This window comes from Schistocerca nitens, chromosome 1, assembly GCF_023898315.1.
Source record: "Schistocerca nitens isolate TAMUIC-IGC-003100 chromosome 1, iqSchNite1.1, whole genome shotgun sequence".
Taxonomy (NCBI): Eukaryota; Metazoa; Arthropoda; class Insecta; order Orthoptera; family Acrididae; genus Schistocerca; species Schistocerca nitens.
Genome location: NC_064614.1, coordinates 805,362,879 through 805,384,562, shown reverse-complemented (window position 1 = coordinate 805,384,562; position 21,684 = coordinate 805,362,879). Strand labels below are relative to the sequence as shown.

The window sequence follows — 21,684 nt, the reverse complement described above, 5'->3', positions numbered from 1 at the left end:
TGAATACTTTTATTCTCGCAGTGTATACACAATGCATGTAGCATAGAGTTCGTACTTCAGAGAACTTATATGGAAAAGATACATTTGTTCTCACTGCGGTAGGGTAGCGATATTATTAGGGGGTGAGCCAGTGATTGTACATCTCCACAATTCTTAGAGACCAATATTATATGTGAAAGCTTTTCTTTTCCTGTAGCAACACTATATATATTAATTTAAACCATTAACTTTTCCTATTTGTGTGTTCGCGCTACATAACAGTGATGTTGCTATTGGCTGACTACATCACATGTCGTATACTCTGAATATCTGCTGTCATCGGCTGGCGAGATGTTGTGGCGTGAGCTGTGACTGGCTTACAAAAGCGCATCGCAATCTCGATTTCAATGCTTCAGTAAGTAACATGCGGTGTTTTGTGGAATTCGCATTTATACTTTCGCAATATGAAAATATACAGCATACATGTTGCTGCACATCAAAGATCTATCCAAAACTTCTGTTTTTTCCCTCTGAGTTATATATCCTAAAGTGTTGAGAAGTTCTACGCCGGTGTATAAAACCATAGCCATTCAGAGGATTGATAACTTTTACAGTTTCAAGGGAAAGTATACTGCCACTACACGGGAAAAGTGTTTTTCACCAGGAGAAAATGTATTTTTAACCGAGAAATCCGGAAATTTTTTTTCCTTGCCCGCGTATACACCCTGAATATGAAAGCGGGCCTAGGGGAGCCACTCAACACTGTCCTACGTTTGGTGTGAACAATTTTATCCTGAGACGATAAGAAAATCACAAGTTGCACTGTTTACACACTAAGTTGTAAGTGTTGATGCCAATCAACATTCTTACTAATTTGATGAGAGGCTATAATTATCAATCCCGTATCATTGTACAGTATTGTTGACGATGTTAATGTCTGTTACTATTGTAATTCATGGCGTCACACGTATTTCAGTCTTCCAAACAGTGTGTCACATATCACACCATTGATTGGGATGATTTCAGACACACGCTTTTAAATCTCTGCCCGAAGTTTCAAAGTATGTGGGAGGAATTCGGACAAAAATTGACTTTTTTTTTTAATTCTATGTTATTCCTATTTGATTTTAGTGACTTAACACCTTCTTTTTCCTCCTCCTCCTCCTCCTCCTCCTCCTCCTCCTCCTCCTCCTCTTCATTTTCATCGTTTTCTATTTTTAACATGCCTCACATGAATACCTTTTTTCCATTACAAAACTAGCTACTAACAAAAATATTGTATTGTTATCAATAACAAATCAATTCAAATTCACTGGCACCATAGACTGCCATGATGCAACATAGGCTTGACAGTGTGATGGTGGGGTGGGAGGGAAAGCTTGTGAATCTGCGCATCACGTTTGTTGCGTCAGTGCACTGCAGCTGCCAATTCAAGCCAGTGATGCTAGATAGAGATAGGTTTCCCGCGGCATTGAATATGTGGCCATCTTTAAGACTAGCAGGTATTTTAAGTCAAACACTGAACATTTATATATCAACTTCGAATATAAGATGCACTGGAATTTGGAGCCAATTCCCCCCCCCCCAAAAAAAAGGCATGCTATTGTCTGTAGAATACAGTAATGAATTTTATGTATTAAACGTCAGTTTTTATTATGACACCTTGCTTCAACATTTCTTCTTGCTCCTATTTACTACTGCTTGTCCTCTCATTCTCCTCTTGGTAAATTGTTAGAAAATTTCTTCTTTTTGGCCAGATTTGTCAAGATAGCCTTTCACTAAATATCTAATACCCAATTTAGTGAAAGGAAATCTCCAATGTACAGCCCTCAAGATACCTTGACATTCCTTCTTATTCCTGGTTTCATACTGGTTGTACTCCCAATTGTTTTTGGATTTATTTCCCATTCTTTATTTTGTAGGATCGATCTAGATATTCGATACAAACCACACATTTTTCTGTACGATTACCATACTGTAGTACCTTCTCAACATTATCTGAAATGTCCCCAAATAGTCCACAATTTTATAAAAACTCTCGTCATGTTATAACTGTACACGAAAAACTGGACAAACTTCTACAGGAATTGTCTAAATGCCTTACGCTACAGGGCTTGTTGACCATTGCAGTTATAATACTATCTCACCAGTTGCAACAATAGGTAGTTTCCACTTTCAACAGTGAGACTCTCCACCAGATATTTACCTAGGTAAACAGTCGAGCCAAAAGAAAAGTTGTGGAACATAAAACGGTAAATAACTCAAAATAACTGATGTGTGGAAGTGAAAATGAGCGCCAATTCATTGCTGCAGCAGGGAAGAGAAAATAAACCATACTGTGAATTTTAAAATTTTCCCAGCGAATTGACTGTTCAAACAAATTTCGGGCTTGCAGCCGGTCGTCGTTCAATACTTCGCGCGATATTTCAACTGGGCACCTGCCAGTCATCTTCAGGTGAGCCGTCGCAGACTGGCGAAAACGTCCTCCGTTCCACAATATATAGCGTACTGTAAGTATTCTGCGCATGCGTCAAAAACTTGATAGCTGAACCACACTGCCCGCCGGCAGCGCCCTCGCTGGTGGAATAGCGGAACTCAGTCGCCCTCTGCGTTGCTGTTTGCCACGGCCGTCAACGCACTCTGTCGTCTTCGATTTGAGCAAATCGTGGAGATGATGGGATTCCATACACTGTCCAGCTGGTAGCTGCTGTCACGGTTTAACAGATTTTCCGCCAGTCGTATTTCTACGGATTCTTTAATAATGGAGTCCCAGAAAGACGTTGCTGTGGACAAAATCATTGTTTTCTCATACTCCATTGAATGTCCAGTAGAAATACAATGTTCAGCAATAGCGGACTTGCTTGGTTGCAAAAGGCGGGTGTAACGTTGATGTTCAGTGCAGCGTTCTTTCACGGTGCGTGTGGTTTGACCTATGTAAGCCATACCACATTGGCACGGTATCTTGTAAACTCCAGCCTTTCGTAGTAACAGATTATCCTTAACTGATCCCACAAGGTCCGCAATGTTCGATGGTGGGCGGAAAACCACTTTTACCTGAAATTTTCGGAGGATTCTTGCTATTTTAAATGAAGTGTTGCCAACAAAAGAAAGAAAAGCTAAAGATTGTTCCGGCATGTTCTCCTCTTTATTCACTTCCTGCTTCTTAGTTTTAACTGTTAGTGCCCTGTTAATCTGCCGGATGGAATACCCATTTTCGCTGAATACTGTCTTTAGATAGGCGAGTTCTTGAGGTAAGCTATCTAGATCTGAAACAGTATGAGCCCTATGAACAAGTGTTTTAAGCAAACTCATGGTTTGCGATGGGTGATGGCAACTCGATGCTTGCAGGTACAAATCATTATGAGTGGGTTTCCGGTAAACTGAATGCCCTGGAGAACCATCATTCTTCCTTCGAACCAGGATGTCATCCACGATTTGCTCAAATCGAAGACGACAGAGTGCGTCGACGGCCGTGGCAAACAGCAACGCAGAGGGTGACCGAGTTCTGCTATTCCACCAGCGAGGGTGCTGCCGGCGGGCATAGTGGTTCAACTATCAAGTTTTCGACGCATGCGCAGAATACTTACAGTACGCTATATATTGCGGAACGGAGGACGTTTTCGCCAGTCTGCGATGGCTCACCTGAAGATGACTGGCAGGTGTCCAGTTGAAATATCGTGCGAAGCATTGAACGACGACCGGCTGCAAGCCCGAAATTTGTTTGAACATAAACCATACTGTCTGAAACCCCCTCCCCCCACCCTCCAGTGTCCAAAATCACCCCAGTTGATGGTTATTATAGGTGTGAACGTGTCGGATATATCTGACTTGATACACCTGTAGCACCTGAGAATGGCTTGTAGGGCCAAAATTGGCCAGTAATGCGAACCGAGGTTGAACCATTACAGTGACTTTCAACAACTATAAAACTGTGGTACCCCACATGAAAAAAAAAAAAAAAAAATGATTGAGAATATAAGACATGACCAATCTCATTCTCTGATTGATTTTCCTATGGTAGGTGTCTTGTATACAGTTAGCTGTCAGTCATATTGTTATTCTGATTCAGGTGTAATCCATCATCATCAATTAATCCTTTGTTGTGATAGCAGCGGCAACATTTGAGTATTTGTGTGCTACATATGCTCAAATGCAGCAAATTTACGGTTACACTGAAAAGATGACATTCTGTCTTCGATGGTATGAAATGAAGACGACGTATTACAAGTAGCTGTTTTTTTTTCTGAATTCAGAATTTTTCCATGTTGTCCAACGTTTCAATCTCCGCTTTACATACAGCTCTTGTATTTGAATTAATGTAGCTCTAAATCAAGACCTTTGAAGGCCTTATTTTGTACTTTGGATGTTTTTGTTTCCCCCCCTTCAGATGTCAATTTTTCTTTGAGTTACTTATTAACTCCACAAAGAATTTTGTCATAATTGGTTGCTTAAAAATTACTTTCCAAACATTCTGAGGTTGGGCAATATGTATGCAATCCATTGGTATTTGGTAACACATCAAAAAATGTGAATTGTGATCACTTCTCTACAGGAATTACAAGATGCCCTTGCACGCAGCAACTGGAATGTGGAGCAAGCAATGGCCAGACTCTGTGAAGAGAAGTTTTCTGATACAGCTAAAAGAAAAAATGATGATGAACTGCAGCGCAAGAAAGTTAAGAAAGGTTCATATTTATTTCTGTTTTTCTTTCTCTTTTGCTTTTAATTAGTTAAATAATATGAATGAATGCCACAGTGAACATATCAGTGATTCTGAGGCTGTATTATAAAATGGAAATCATATTTTTCTTATTATTTCCTAAGGTCTATGTGTGGCCTTAGTTACATAATTTCATCTGAACATGCATAAATATGGAATTTATTATTTATTCATATTTGTTGTTTCCGTCTCTCTCTGTAATGCATTAGTTCAGCTGGTTAAGACCTCCAGGCCATCTCTTACATATAACCAGACATATTTTTAGAATTTATCTTGCAAATAAAATTACAGTCATAGGAAACACTATTACAGTAGTAATGCAGATACAGATGATTTTATGCTTCAGAGCATAAATATTAAGGTAATGTTAACCACACATGTACAAGCAATTGAATTAGGCACATCTACCTAGTATTGTGTTGCCATCTGTTCACTTTGATGACGGTGGTGGTGCATCATGGCATGGGCGTCATAAGATATTGGGGTTACATTGTCATCCAAGAATGCCCAGTTCATTGAGGCCAGTTGGACCTGGGCCTAAGGTGCGCACATTTCACTCAGTGGCGTATTCAGTAAGATTGAGTTTATATGTCCTTGTGAGCCAGATGAGTACTCTCATGTCTATAATTTTCCGTCAGCCATTCTGACACAATTTGAAAGCAGTGGATTGGTGTATAGACTGTTGAAAGTATATTACTTTTGGGGTGCTGTAAGTGAACAAATGGATGCTCATGATTGTGCAGTAGTTTCCTGTACCATTAACAGTGCAAAACATGGTAGACATAAGATGAGGCCCATTTTATTCTACATAGACATTCACTCACTTGTGAGACTACCACATCTACCTGAAAAGAGCCTTGTTGCCAAGTAGAACGCATTGCCTCATTTGGTTCTTAATCTCCTCATGCCCTATCATAGGTTTGTGCCAATCCACACTGCAGTTTATCAGCCTAGTAGGCAAACATTTCCCATGCTCTGAGCATTCAGTAGCACTGTTTATGCACTCATGCTAATTAGTACCTTGCGACATGTATCTATTGTAAGGAGTAGTTCTGGATGGTTTATTTACTCAGCAGTTATTGTCCAGCATTCTACTGGCAAGTGTTTGCTAATGCTCATCTATCTGCTGTTACAATCTGCAGTAGTCAACGGTAATCTCTCTCATCAATGGTTTGTTTGCTCGCAGCAGTTTCTCTGGTGGTAGTGGTGGTGGGGCTGATGGTGAATTTCCGTGGTACACCTTTGAAGATGTGGGTGTGACCAAAATTGCTGATATTGTGCCTCGTGTGTGCCTTATTCTGTACAATCTTGCAGCCAGCTACCATAGGGTACGACCATGTGGCACACCCAACTATACATAGCATTTGGAACTTGTGTTTCCTTAGGGAGAATAGAAGAATGGATTGCATTAGCTTGGGAACTAGGAGCTAGGACACTCAGATTCCAGGTACAAATAGATCTGCATGTTGTGAGGATAAGGGGACACAAACATCAACATGAGGGGGAAGGTGGTAGAGCATTAAAGATTGTACTCAACATTTTTTTCTCACTAACTATTCCTTTCTTCTCTCCATTTTAGATTTGTATATATTTTATTTTCTGACTTGTCTATTTTTCCCTGCCCCCCACCTCTACCACATATAAGGCACTTAGCTTTCTACTCTTATTAGCTCTAGCACGAAATTTTTGTCAGTTATCGCTGCCTTGCTTATTAACATGCCTTCCGCCTTTAAGATCTCAGGTTTTCAGATCTTGTCCAGTACAGTCCCTAACAATGAGTCTTTCCTTCTCATGCCACCTCCCTTGAGCCATGGTTTCTGGGAGACATTTCTGAACTTTCCTAATTTCCTAAATCTCGTCAGTCTTTTTCCTTCGTCCTTCTTTCTTCCCCTTCAACCTTTCTGCCAAAAGAGAGTGCTACTGGGTCAAATAACTTGTACATTTATTTACCCTTTACATGTGTTTTCCCATTCTGTCACTTGGTAAGTAAATTTTTTTTATCTATCTGATAAGTGACAGAAGTGAAAGGTTCTTTGCATGCTGGACATTGTGTTTGGCCCAGTTTAGATGCTCATTCAGGATCACACAGAGATCTAGTATGTTTTTTTGCTAACTTAACAGATATCGTGGAGTACGCGAGAAACTACTTCATGAAAGGGATTACTGGCAGGCTTGATGTACAATATGAGGATCAGTTGCAACTTCTTTAGGTTCCGTTTGAGGCCTAGATCCATGCCTGACTTAATACTGAACAAATGCCGTAGCTTGAAGAAGTGACTACTGGCCTTTGGTTGCATGTTGATATCATCAAAATGTGAGTGATAGTCAAAAAAGGAAAATTAAGACAACTGATATATAATTTATATGGAAGAAGAAAATATTAGGATCCCAAGGATGAATTCTGAGAAATATTTGTGAATAGATGTAGGCTCCCTTTTTGTTGGTGGGTTTTTTTGCCTGTTTAATTTTCAAAAGTGTCATATCAAAGTCAGCAGTTTCAAACATGTTGTTGTAATCCAGCAGTGTTAAAATGGGCACTTCACCTGTGTTTGTGTGTGTGTATGTGTGTGTGTGTGTGTGTGTGTGTGTTTGTAGACATGTTTGAGATTGTTAACAGCTTTGATTAATACAGATATGTTTTGATAACTGGTGTGAAGAAAATAGTTTAATTTATATGTCATTGCCTTTCTTATACTAAAGCTCAGGAGAGCTTTCATTTTTCGCTTTTAATGTTATGTACTGAAACTACAAAATGCACGTAAGACTATGAAAAATCAAAAGCCTTGTGGTACTGAGAAACTAAAAAGCACATGTTTTAGATGAAGTGAATTCATAATTACTAAAATGTGCCAGTAATACCTTTAAACGAAGACTGTTGCACCTAATCAACAATTCCTGGCCGTCTACATATTTCTTGATGGCTGGAGAAAAGGTAATGGGATATTCAATTCAGAACCAGACACGTTACTGCTTGAAGAATAAGCTGAGTTTAGAAACAATCAGTAATGTATAGACGACACATTTTCTTTTAAAATGCTGATTCCAAGAAGACAAGAAATTGACTTAGAGGCTCACGTCATACTTGTCAATTATAAGGGGCATTCAAAAAGAAATGAGCCAGAGGGATGATTATAGAAACCAGTACCTGTATGTTAGAAGTATTGACCCTGACTGTTGAGACACTTGTCCCACTGTGAGACAAGGTGGTGAATGGCTGTCTAATAAAATTCATGGTGCTGTGATGTCAACCAGTTCTGCGTGTACAGCTGGACGTCATCGTCTGAGATGAATCGCCCCTCAGAACATTTTTAAGGGAACCAAAAATGGTGTAATCACAGGGAGAGATGTCGGGACTGTATGGAGGGTGGCCGAGAACCTCCCAATTGAATTTCTGCAGGAGTGCCGTGACTGTGTTGGCCGTATGAGGCTTTGCATTGTCGTGGAGCAGAATGATCCCACGGGTGAGATAGCATGGTCATTTTGATTTGATCACTTAGTGAAGAGTGGTCAAGGTTTGCAAGTAATGCTGGGCATTCACTGTTGTCCTGTGCTGCAGGAAGTGGAGCAGAAGGGGGCCATCTTGGTCAAAAAAGGACGTCAGCATAACCTTTCCTGCACTCGTGTGGATGGCCTTGGCTCTTTTGGTTGGTGGTGACCCTGGATGCTTCCACTGGAGAATTTGTCGTTTTGATTCTGGTTTGAACTGATGACACCATGATTCATCTCCAGCCACCACTCGTGCCAGGAACGCATTCCCTTCCCAAGCATAATGCTGCAGATGAGCAGGACAGTGGGCCATTCGACACATTTCATGGTGTGGTTGAAGACTGTGTGGCACTTATTGGGCACGCACTTCGTGCATATGCAGTCATTCCTTCATGATGGTGTGAACACTTCCGACGCTCAATCTGACCATGGCAGTTATGGCTTTCACTGTCACTCGGCGGTCCTGGGTAATCAGTGCATCCACCAGCTGGATGATGTCATCGGTAATGCATTGTGGCGCTCCAGACCATGCATCATCGGCTGACAACACTCGTCCTTCCCTGAAGCGTTTGTGCCATGCCTTGACCCTGGCAAGGGACATGCAGTGTTCGCCGTACACTAGTGACATTCATTGATGAATGTCCGTTCCTCTTACTCCTTCTGCTTTCAGAAAACGAACAACAACTCTTTGCTCTTCTTTTGACACCTCCATGTCACTGTTTCCAATGCAGCTAGCGGTGTTGGAAGATTGATGGATGCTGCTGCTAGCTCTGTATAGTCACGTGACGTGTATGCCTGCCCTCTAGCGATGGGCTGTGAACTTTCACACTCTGGTTGGAACCACACCTCGTTACACATGCCACGATATTACCCTCCTGTCACTGGTTTGCGCATTCCAGACTGCGGCTAATTTCTTTTTGAATGCCGCTTATACAAAAAGGCCTTTGACAGAGTCAAAAGATCCTTATTGTTTACAGAGCGAGGTGACACATTGCTTAGCACACTGGACTCGCATTCAGGAGGACAACAGTTCAAACCCATGTCTGGCCATCTTGATTTAGGTTTTCCCTGATTTCTCTAAATCACTTCAGGCAAATGCCAGGATGGTTCCTTTAAAAGGGCACAACTGATTTCCTTCCCCATTCTTCCCTAATATGAGCTTATGCTCTGTCTCTAATGACCTCATAATCGATGGGACATTAAAAATGAATCTCCTCCTCCTCCTCCTCCTCCTCCTCCTCCTCTACGATTAGACAAACTTACCTTCTCCATCATGTGGATGTCATAAAATTCTTACACTCTGATACACAAATACTGAAAAAAAATGAAAATGTACTTCTAAAGAAATTTTGTATCAACCAAGGAGTATATCAGTGATGTAGAGCATCCCTTACATTGGAATAAAAATGCACCTAAGTACAACATTGTTTACTGATAGGCAAGTTGTTATTCAACAAACTGAGGAGAGATGGCTATTGCCTTCATCAGATCTGCACGAGGTGTAACTTGACAACCTCTACACAAAATATTAAGACAATGTTTGTTAGAAGCAAATATCCAGTCTGGACAAAATTGCTACAAGGCTATGGACTTATTGAATAAGTGTCTCACTTCCAATATCTTGTGTGAATAAACACCAGCCCATATGTGGAACAATCTGAATAATATTATGTAAAAAAATGAGAAAAGAGACAAATAGAATTTTACAGAGTGATGGTTGTGCCAAATTTGCTTTACAGCTCAGAGACATCGACAATAAGTACTAAACATCATAGGAAGATACAGAAATCAGAAATAAAGTTCTTGAAATCTGTGAAAGGCTACAAGGGACTGAATAGTTTTAAAAATAATTATGTGCAGAGAGAAGTTAATATTTTTAAAATAGCAGATATGAGCTACAAAAATAAAGGTGGCTGTTGCACCTGAACAGAATGCAAGAAGGAAGAATAGGAAAATAACTTTTTTTCCTGTGGGGAAAATGAAAATCCAAGTCTGCCACTATAAAAAAGTATATTCTATATTTTATGCAAACACATGTTATTTTAATATTCAGATCAGTAGTTAACAAATAATAATTGTCTGAGTAGACAAAAGTGTTCGTTAAGGTAATTCTTTATCCACAAAAAGATCAACAAAATCTGCATCAACAACTGCAGTCTTCCAAAATAGCAAATATTATGTTCTGCTAAGTGACTGTGATAGCGACTGTACTACAAAAGATCATGATCTTGAAAATACCAATGATTTGAGAACAAATGAACTTTTTGGAAATAATGTCAACAAGAAACATGGATCATAAAGAAAAGAAGAAAGAGTGGTGTACTTTTACTAATAAACAGCCACGGCAAAAAGCTATCTAATATTTTACAACAGAAAAATCATGACATAACAGTGACTGTTCTAGTGAAACGTGCGGCAGGAACCTGACATATTGTAGATGCTGATTTTCAGACGAAAATAACACAACATAGTGACTATTGTTCCATAAAAACACGGGAGAACTGCTGGATATCAGTAACTTCCTGCCACGATATTTCAGCGCTGAGTCTTCTGGTCATCTTCAGGTGAATGCCACTGTAGTAGTACTGGTGAGTACGCGCTGAGCTCCGCTATTTAAAGCCTTCTGAGGTGACATTGCGCATGTGCTGCTCAGCGTGCGCATTCATAACGGCTCAGTGCGCTGCGCTGCGCCTCGCGCCCTCCACTGTGAAAGCCTGGCGTATCGGTGTCAGGTCGATTTCCATCTTTATGCAGATAACTACGTCGACTACGCATTATGTGGACGAAGCATTAGCTCTTCTACAGAAAGCTATCTGCAACAGGACTCCATAGACATCTTTATCTTTAGTACATTAAATGATATTGAAAGAATAAGCAGTTCATTAAAAAATAGGCACATTAATTGATATTGAAAGAATAATCAATTCATTAAAAAATAAAAACTCTGTTGGTGCAGACAATATTTCTAGTAAAATACTGAAATGTTGTTGTTGTTTTTGTTGTTGTGGTCTTCAGTCCAGAGACCGGTTTGATGCAGCTTCCCATGCTACTCTATCCTGTGGAAGCTTCTTCATCTCCCAGTACCTACTGCAACCAACATCCTTCTGAATCTCTTTAGTGTATTCATCTCTTGGTCTGCCTCTACACTTTTTACCCTCCACACTGCCCTCCAATACTAAATTGGTGATCCTTTGATGCCTCAGAATATGTCCTACCAAACGATCCCTTCTTCTAGTCAAGTTGTGCCACAAATTTCTCTTCTCCCCTATTCTATTCAATACCTCCTCATTATTTATGTGATCTACCCATCAAAACTTCAGCATTCTTCTGTAGCACCACATTTCGAAAGCTTCTATTCTCTTCTTGTCCAAACTGGTTATCGTCCATGTTTCACTTCCATACATGGCTACACTCCATACAAATACTTTCAGAAACGACTTCCTGACACTTAAATCTATACTCGATGTTAACAAATTTCTCTTCTTCAGAAACGATTTGCTTGCCATTGCCAGTCTACATTTAATATCCTTTCTACTTCGACCATCATCAGTTGTTTTACTCCCTAAATAGCAAAACTCCTTTACTACTTTAAGTGTCTCACTTCCTAATTTAATTCCCTCAGCATCACCCGATTTAATTTGACTACATTCCATTATCCTCGTTTTGCTTTTTTTGATGTTCATCTTATATCCTCCTTTCAAGACACTGTCCATTCCGTTCAACTGCTCTTCCAAGTCCTTTGCTGTCTCTGACAGAATTACAATGTCATCGGCAAACCTCAACATTTTTATTTCTTCTCCATGGACTTTAATACCTACTCCGAATATTTCTTTTGCTTCCTTCACTGCTTGCTCAATATAGAGATTGAATAACATCGGGGAGAGGCTACAACCCTGTCTCACTCCCTTCCCAACCACTGCTTCCCTTTCATGCCCCTCGACTCTTATAACTGCCATCTGGTTTCTGCACAAATTGTAAATAGCATTTTGCTCCGTGTATTTTACCCCTGCCACCTTCAGAATATGAAAGAGTATTCCAGTCAACATTGTCAAAAGCTTTCTCTAAGTCTACAAATGCTAGAAACGTAGGCTTGCCTTTCCTTAATGTATTTCCTAAGATAAGTCATGGGGTCAGTATTTCCTCATGTGTTCCAACATTTCTATGGAATCCAAACTGATCATCCCCGAGGTCAGCTTCCACCAGTTTTTCCATTCGTCTGTAAAGAATTCGTGTTAGTATTTTGCACCCGTGGCTTATTACACTGATAGTTCGGTAATTTTCACATCTGTCAACACCTGCTTTCTTTGGGATTGGAATTATTATATTCTTCTTGAAGTCTGGGGGTATTTTGCCCGCCTCATACATCTTGCTCACCAGATGGTAGAGTTTTGTCAGGACTGGCTCTCCCAAGGCTGTCAGTAGTTCTAATGAAATGTTGTCTACTCCCGGTGCCTTGTTTCGACTTAGGTCTTTCAGTGCTCTGTCAAACTCTTCACGCAGTAGCATATCTCCCATTTCATCTTCAGTTCATCGTCTTCCATTTCCATAATATTGTCCTCAAGAACTTCGCCCATGTATAGACGCTCTATATACTCCTTCCGCCTTTCTGATTTCTCTTCTTTGCTTAGAAATGGGTTTCCATTTGAGCTCTTGATATTCATGCAAGTGGTTCTCTTTTTTCCAAAGGTCTCTCAAATTTTCCTGTAGGCAGTATCTATCTTACCCCTGGTGATACACGCCTCTACATCCTTACATTTATCCTCTAGCCATCCTTGTTTAGCTATTTTGCACTTCCTGTCAATCTCATTTTTGAGACGTTTGTATTCCTTTTTGCCTGCTTCATTTACTGCATTTTTGTATTTTCTGCTTTCATCAATTAAATTCAATATCTCTTCTGTTACCCAAGGATTTCTATTAGCCCTCGTCTTTTTACCTACTTGATCCTGCTGCCTTCACTATTTCATCTCGCAAAGCTACCCATTCTTCTTCTACTGTATTTCTTTCCCCCATTCTTGTCAATCATTCCTTAATGCTCTCCCTGAAACAGTCTACAACCTCTGGTTCTGTCAGTTTATCCAGGTCACATTTCCTTAAAAGTCCCACATTTTTACAGTTTCTTCAATTTTAATCTACATTTCATAACCCAATAGATTGTGGTCAGAGTCCACATTTGCCCCTGGAAATGCCTTACAGTTCAAAATCTGGTTCCTAAAACTCTTACCGTTATATACTCTATCTGAAACCTTCCAGTATCTCCAGGCTTGTTCCATGTATACAACATTCTTTCATGATTCTTGAACCAAGTATTAGCTATGATGAAGTTATGCTCTGCGCCAAATTCTACCAGGCAGCTTCCTCTTTCATTTCTTACCCCCATTCCATATTCACCTACTATGTTTCCTTCTCTTCCTTTTCCTACTATCGAATTCCAGTCACCCATTACTATTAAATTTTCGTCTCCCTTCACTATTTGAATAATTTGTTTTATCTCATCATACATTTCATCAATCTCTTCATCATCTGCGGTGCTAGTTGGCATATAAACTTGTACTACTTTGGTAGGTGTGGGCTTCGTATCGAACTTGGCCTTTAATAATGCATTTACTATGCTGTTTGTAGTAGTTTCCTCGCATTCCTATTTTTTAAATTCATTATTAAACCTACTCCTGCATTACCCCAATTTGATTTTGTATTTATAACCCTGTATTCACGTGACCAGAAGTCTTGTTCCTCCTGCCACTGAACTTCACTAATTCCCACTATATCTAACTTTAACCCATCTATTTCCCTTTTTAAATTTTCTAACCTACCTGCGCTGTTAAGGGATCTGATATTCCACGCTCCGACCCATAGAACACCAGATTTCTTTCTCCTCATAACAACGTCCTCCTGGAGATCCGAATGGGGGACTATTTTACCCTAGGGGACGCCATCATCATTTAGCCATACAGTAAAGCTGCATGCCCTTGGGAAGAATTACCGCTGTAGTTTCCCCTTGCTTTCAGCCGTTTGCAGTACCAGCACAGCAAGGCCGTTTTGGTTAGTGTTACTCGTCCAGACTGTTGCCCCTGGAACTACTGAAAAGGCTGCTGCCCCTCTTCAGGAACTACATGTGTGTCTGGCCTCTCAACAGATACCCCTCTGTTGTGGTTGCACCTATGGTACGGCTATCTGTATCGCTAAGGCACGCAAGCCTCCCCACAAACGGCAAGATCCATGGTTCATTGGGGAGGGGGAATATTGTTATAAATATATAAATCAAGCCTTATGCAACATACTCAATGCATCTTTGCAAGAAGGAATTGCCCCTGATAGACTAAAAGTGGCTGTCAGGATACCTCTCTTTAAAAAAGGTGACAAAAACAGTCACTAACTATTGCCCATTTTCCCTGATAACTGTATTTCCAAAAATTCTTGAAAAACTTGTGCACAAATTGATCATCCGCCATCTTAATCTCCACAAGATCCTGAATATGGGTTTTGTGCTGGCTTTTGTACCGATCAATTCTCCTTTAGTAATCAAGTTTTGTGGGCTGTTAACATAATAATGTCTCCACTAGGTATTTTTTGGTTGAAAGCCTTCGAATGCGTAAGCCACCAAATTCCTTGAAAAAGGCAGAATATTATGGTCTAGGTGATACTGTTGGTTTACGGCTTCAGTCATAGCTAAAGGACTGAAAGCAGACCATAATGCTGAATGGCTCTTCAAGAGAACCTTTTGCATCGGAGTTGGGTACCGTAGGTTGTGGTGTACTCAGAGTCTCAATTTTAGGTCCGCTGCTATTTCTTACTTTCAATAATGACTTTCCTCTTTGTTCCAGTAGAAAGAGTAATTTTACTCTTTTTTGCAGATGATACATAAATTCTCATTGGTGAATTGTCTGACAACAATCTTGAGCAAACTACAAACAAAGTTTTCTCTGAAGTTTTAAATTGGTTTTCTGCAAATGGTCTCTCACTCCACACACATAAACCCATTAGGGTCCATATGCCACAAAGAAATCTTGACAAAATTAACATAAAGTGTAGGGGTCAACCAATGCAAGAGAGGATACAAAATTCCTGGGTGCATGCATAGACAGCAAATGTAATTGGTCTACCCACATCCTTCATCTTCATCTCTATAAAAGATTTAGCTCAGCAATATATACAATATGAATTATTGCGTCTGTGTGTGAAGTGGATGCCATTAAGGCTTCCTACTTTGCCTACTTTCATTGAATAATGTCATGTAGTATCGTATCCTGGGGGAGCCAACCTCTCGCAGAAAAAGAAAAAAGAAAATAATTTCACCCCCCTCCCCCCCAAAAAAAAGGCACCAGAATAATAAGTGGTGTCCACCATAGGCACTCTTACAGAAACTTGTTTCGAAAGATGGGGATCCTTACCACCTCCTCACAGTATATTTTTTCCTTGCCGGCCTTGACTGTAAAACCTTTGCTGTATACAAATACAACAGCGAATATCATGACTACAACACAAGAATGAAAAACAGTCTACACATTGAATTGAAAAGTCTAAATCTGGTGCAAAAAGGAGCTTATTACTCTGGCATTAAGCTGTTAATGCACTCCCACCACATATCAAATGTCTGCACAAATAATTACCAAAATTTAGACGAATCCTGAAAGAGTACCTAATGGAGAAATTTTTTTATACGGTCGATGAATTTATGAAAGAAAATGAATACCACCACTAAATTTATAACTATTTTTCAAATACTTTTAATCTCAGTATCATAGATATATAATAATTTGGTTTTATGCATTCATGTTTGTATTTATTGTGTTATTCAGCTTATTTTTGCTTCCTCTGTATGTTACAGACCTATCCTAAGTGTAACTCAATATTCTGGTGATTGGATATATCTTTTTTATGTGATATCTCCATTCAACCTTTTATTGCATTTATGTAAATTAGCCTATATCTGATCCTGCCTCAGTGTACCACAATATTCTGGTAACCGGATATATGTTCCTTATTTGACACCTTTTTTATATTATATCTGTTATAGTATTTATGCAAGGGATATCTGAAACATATACAATCTGACACATTCTGTATCCTTGCAATTTACTCAGTACCTGTATCTATGGAACATGAAATAAATAAACAAATAAAATGATGAAACTAGTGTATTAAAGAGGACTTATTTACATGTTTTGATTATTAACATATTGAATGGTTATTTTCATTCTCAGCAAAGAAAAACTATAGGGATATTGAAGACAGGACATCTGATGTTGATGATGAAGATGCCCAGCCATTCAAGAGAAGGTTATTTGATAGGTAAGATGTTTGTACTGTTCTGGTGTCTACTGTGTATTGTAATGGTTCCCTAGATGAGTCAAACAAAGGAAAGTCGAGGATGGAATAACAGAAGTACAGAAAAGACAGATTGCAGCTTGCTATTGAGTCACAGTGAAAAAGACAGCGCTAGCCTTGAGACAGTCTTTCTCTCTAGCACTTTTTGATTGTGTCAGGCTGTGACTCAGTGGTGAGTACCAATCTGTCCTGTACATATTGTTGTTCTAGATGAGTAATTTCCTACAGTTTAACACTTCTAGTGCCACTGTGGTCATCCAATGATGATTTGTTCAGTTTTATATGTACAACACATTAAAATTAATGCATTCTTCTTCATACTGAGTATCCCAATATGACCCCAGTCTAAATTTACTTTTGTTTCTTGAATCTAACATTTATGATGACTGTTAAGCTGAACAGCTGTTCATATGTTAGTTTGTTAAAATACTGCCTGTGTAAATTACTTGGAGTCTTTGTGAACCCATGGTTCTCAGTAGGGGAAAAAAATTCATGGATGTAGGAAGGTTAATTTTTTCCAGTATTTTATTTATTTATTTATTTTAAGTGGCATTGTAAGGTTATTTAGTTTGAATGTTTGTGTGTTAAGTTTTCTCGTTTGCGCCACAGGAATGGATTGCTTGATACAACATTACTATCAGAATTAATACTGGAAGGGAGGGAGAGAGAGAGATTGTGCTAGCTGCAGAAAACCACCAGAAAAGAATGAGAGCAGTGTCTTAGTAACATTGAAACATGTATTATTCACATTGTGTTTTGGAATATTGAGTAGAAGGCTGAAGCAATGAATACTTTAATATACATATTAGAAATATGAGACTGATCAGTTCTGAAGTATTTACACTACTTGATGTTTATTCTGGTTTATTTACAACTGGAACACAGTCCAGTAAGATCGTAACCTATCTGAGCGGAAACAGAAGAAGCTAGTTTAACCAGGGAATCTAGAAATTCACAGCCTATTCGCCATATGCAGAATACACAATCTCCCAGTCAGTCTGGCAAAATCCAAGTCCATGGCACACCTTGTCTATATCAGATGTCACACTGATGCTGGACAGTATGAAGTGAAGTGAATTGGTCTGTGAGGGTTTCTGAATACAGGCCAAGCACTGTAATTGAGGGCACCACCGTACGCGTTGCAAGTGATTTGTCGTATGAGTTGCTTTGTGCTGAGTGCATTCATTTTCACTTTAAAATCTGCCGTTTAAGGTGTGGGCAATAAAGTGAAACTGTGTTATGATCACTGCTAAAGCAGTTATCACTTCTGTTAAGTCTTTCAAAGCTGCTCTGGCAGGGAAATGTATAATATACGATTAAGGATGTTGGGTTATGTGCAATGTTAATGAAAATCACTTGCTTCCACTAATAGTTTTACACATTCTCATTGACAGTGATGATTCTGAAACTGAAACAACTGATGTGAGTAACCATGACAAGAAGAAAGTCCTGGAGTTTTTGTCAACGGCGACAATTCCTGAACTGAAAGCTATGTCATACTGTTCGCAGAAGAAGGCAGAGGCAATTATTGAGCAGCGCCCTTTCAGTAGTTGGAGTGATCTCGTAAGTTTAATTGTTTTAATATTTGTTTGATCCTTAAGTAGTTATTTTACCTTTTAGTTTTTCTCTGATGTTCATCCAATATTGACTAGAAATGTCTTTTACTATTTGTTGAATTACCATAATGCTGCAAGATTTTTCTCCAAAAGCATATTATATATTTATTTATGATTCAGTTTACTGTGCAACATCTGTTTAAAATGTTTTGTGAGCTTGAATAATAAAAGTGCAGTTAGGATGATGTCTGAACCTCTTAATGTTTGGAAAGAAGATAATTACAGAGAAAAGGACATTGTGTTAACAACACTCTGTGTTCATGATTTTGTGTTACTCAACTCCCTGAAAAATGGGTGCACAGCCGTGCTAAATTTTTGTACGGATGTAGTATTTCTTTTTATTTTTGCTGTTGCAGTTTCAGCATTTACGCCATTATCAAGCACCTAAAAACATGTAAATGTTTCAGGAAGACATAAATGTAATTGGGGGACAACAACATTTACACCCATCCACCTTATAGTATGTGGCAGAGGGTACTTCTGATCCACTACCTTTTCTCCCCGCACCTGTTACATTCTAGAATGATGTCTGAGAAGAATGATTGTCTGTTAATTCCCACATGACCTCCAATTTCTCTGATTTTCTCATGTTCATCATTTCATGAGAAGTATGGAGGAGGGAGCTAATATGTTGCCCGACTATTTTGGAACATATGCTCTCAAAATTCAAACAGTACATCTCTTCATGATGCACAGTTCAAATCTGATAGTGTTTGTCACTGAGTATGTTGAGTATCTTTGTAATGCTCTCATGCTGAGAATATGACCACATGATGAATCACACTGTTCTTTGCAGATCTTATCTATCTCTTCTATTAATCCTTCTTGGTAAGGACCCCAGATTAATGAAGAATACTTAAGAACCATTTGAATGAATGTTTTGTAAGCCATTTATTTCACAGATGGATTTCATGCCTTTAAGATTCTCCCAATGAATCTCAACCTGGCTTGTGCGGTCATTGTAGTTTAGGTCACTCTGATAGTGTACTCAAAGGTATTGTATGGTAATTGCTGTTTTCAGTGATTTGTTGCCAGTAGTGTAATCAAACAGTAGTGGATCTCTTCACCTATTTATGCACAATGTGCTGCAATAATTTGTGTCCAGAGTCAACTACCAGTCCCTACATCGGTTGTCATGTTGAGTTATACCTGCAAGGAAGTCCTGTACCCAATCATATGAAAGAAAATCAGGAATGAAAAATTGGAACAAAGTTAGTTAATTTGGTTTTGAGATTTGTGAAAGCTGTATAGATGTATAATGACCACATAGGACTAGTTGCAAAAGTAAGCAAAATTAAAGAGAAGTGACCCTGTAAGTTTTATCTTGATATGGGATTGCTGATGCAACACCGTCAGAGTGGGCATGGTGTCAGGAAGACAACTGTGGTTGTAGTTGGAGGATTGTGGGAGGGCGCTTTCAAGACACTCAGCCTGACAGTGGGTGAGAGCAGCGTGCTGCAGGGCGTGGATTCAGTGACGTAGGAGTGCAGTCAAAACCAACGGGGCTGATGCTGCCATAGGGTGGTCGGCAGGCTCAGTGGGTAGGCCTCAGATTACAGGCAACTGTAACTCTCAAGAATGGGGCTCACATCAGTGGAGGGCCAAGGAAGGTCGTCAGTATACAGGGGCTGTTTACAAGTAACAGTAGCACAGTTTTTAGCAGCCACATAACAGGTTTTCTTCAACAGATAAAGACAGTTGGGCAATCTCTGTATCTTTGATTTACAAATAATAATCAATCATACACATTTCTTAATAAAAGTTGCAAACTAACACTTGTGCCTAATATGCACAACTTTTAAATTTCGAGTACAAATAATTCTTGATACGCAATTATTTGCTGCAGTGACTGTGCATTACCCCATGACAAAACACAAAATGTGACCATGTAAAAGGAACATGACTGCAGTGATGCAAACAGTTAATCTATGCAGCTTAATATAAAGGAGGGCTGTGCCTGAAGTGTGCCGAGGGCATTAGTCATGTTACTCACCCAATGTCTGTTTCTTGGGTATTACTGGAGGTCATGGTTTAAAACATTTACAGTGGACATGAGTATATATTGTCCATACAACAAAGAAAATAATAATTCAAGCCAGAGAAGACATACAGCTCACATGGGATTATCTGGCCAGTGTGCAGAAACAATTTCTTATTCTCAATGCTGGGCACGTCCACCCCTCTATAGCCTACTGAACTGTGAGCTTCCACTGCGGGAATCGAGGTATGTGCACAGTAGTGGCACAGCAATCTATCTCAAAACTATTTTAAAGAAATTATTCATTAAAACAAATTCTCACACATCTCGTAGCCTCATTTTTCAGTTTCATGGTGGCATGCCTTATCATTTTGTTGACAGTCATAGTTCTTTGTGATATTTCTACATCTAATAATGAAGTGTGCTAAAGTTGGATACTTTGCAATGAAAAATATGCGTCACTATGAGTTTGCATTTGGTGCATGTTAGGTTATGTATTGCTGCATACGAAATGCAGCTAACAAATTGAATTTTTCCGTGAACTTGACATGAGATCTACCACCAATCTCAAGAAAATGGATTTTTATTTATTGCACTCACTTCAGATTGTCTGTCTAAATGAGAGTGGAAGTGAAATATTCATGTCATCCTTCCTAACTCATAAATGCTTTGAGATTCAGAAACAAATTTGTGATAAATGATAGCGTGCAAAGCAGAGAGTATTTTGCCACGTAGCTAATATGTGAAACTTTCTTATCTACGGCAAAATATTCAAGACTACAGATTTTTCTAGTGAAATAATGTAATTCTTCGAAGGGATATTGGTAGCTGGTGAAGTGCTGGATGGATGGAAAGGAAGGAATCACTCTTTTATTTTTATACCAGGCGTGAGCTTTTCATAAGTTATTGGCGTTCACTTGTCCTCATTTGTTTGATTAATAGTAGACTGCTTCTGGATTCTGTCGCAATTACAGCTGCATTAGCATGCTAGTGAGGTGAAATTGTGTAAATGCCACCTCAGTGTTTTGGGAAAAGACACTAATTTTAATGTGGCGACAAGAGGAAGAAAAAAAGATGAGCAAGACAGGTGGGAAAAAAAAAATTCACACTCTCTGTTCCAGTTTCGACATAAATCTGTACCCATTGTGTTTCTGATAGTAAATGGTTGACTTGTCAAATTATTTGTCATACTGGCATAACCTGTTAGTACAGTTGTTTGCGGACTTGCTAGCTGTAGCCTACAAGTTCTGTGAGATGCATGTGTATGCAAAGGCTTATGCTGTAGAACCTCCACTACTGCGTTGTCCTGTCCGCAACGGATCCCCCTACCTCCCCTTCTGCACAGCTAGTGACCAAAAAACATTGCACACATTCTAGCATAGAGTTATTGGATAGCACCAGCAGGCTGTATGGGCGTGGTAACTCATTAGGTACTTCAGACTGGTATAGTATAACAGGCTTAAGACAAGCATTGTGGGAATAGGTTAAATGAGCAGAGAGCTTAACAGTGGGTGTAACTATGTCCCAAGAATAAATGTCCAACAAGAATCCACGTGAGCTGTGATGATCTGATAAGACTG

At 39.3% G+C, this 21,684-nt stretch overlaps 1 protein-coding gene across 4 annotated transcripts in view; it reads left to right on the top strand.

The window, feature by feature from the left end:
• LOC126262485 (SWI/SNF-related matrix-associated actin-dependent regulator of chromatin subfamily A containing DEAD/H box 1 homolog) overlaps window positions 1-21,684 on the top strand; it is a 208,968-nt gene that overhangs the window by 86,164 nt on the left and 101,120 nt on the right. For all 4 annotated transcript variants that reach the window (XM_049959159.1, XM_049959168.1, XM_049959151.1 and 1 more), the window contains exons 4-6: window positions 4,532-4,664; window positions 16,387-16,474; window positions 17,905-18,073. In XM_049959159.1, coding sequence (XP_049815116.1) covers window positions 4,532-4,664; window positions 16,387-16,474; window positions 17,905-18,073 — 390 coding nt within the window. The remainder of the gene's footprint in view (window positions 1-4,531; window positions 4,665-16,386; window positions 16,475-17,904; window positions 18,074-21,684) is intronic.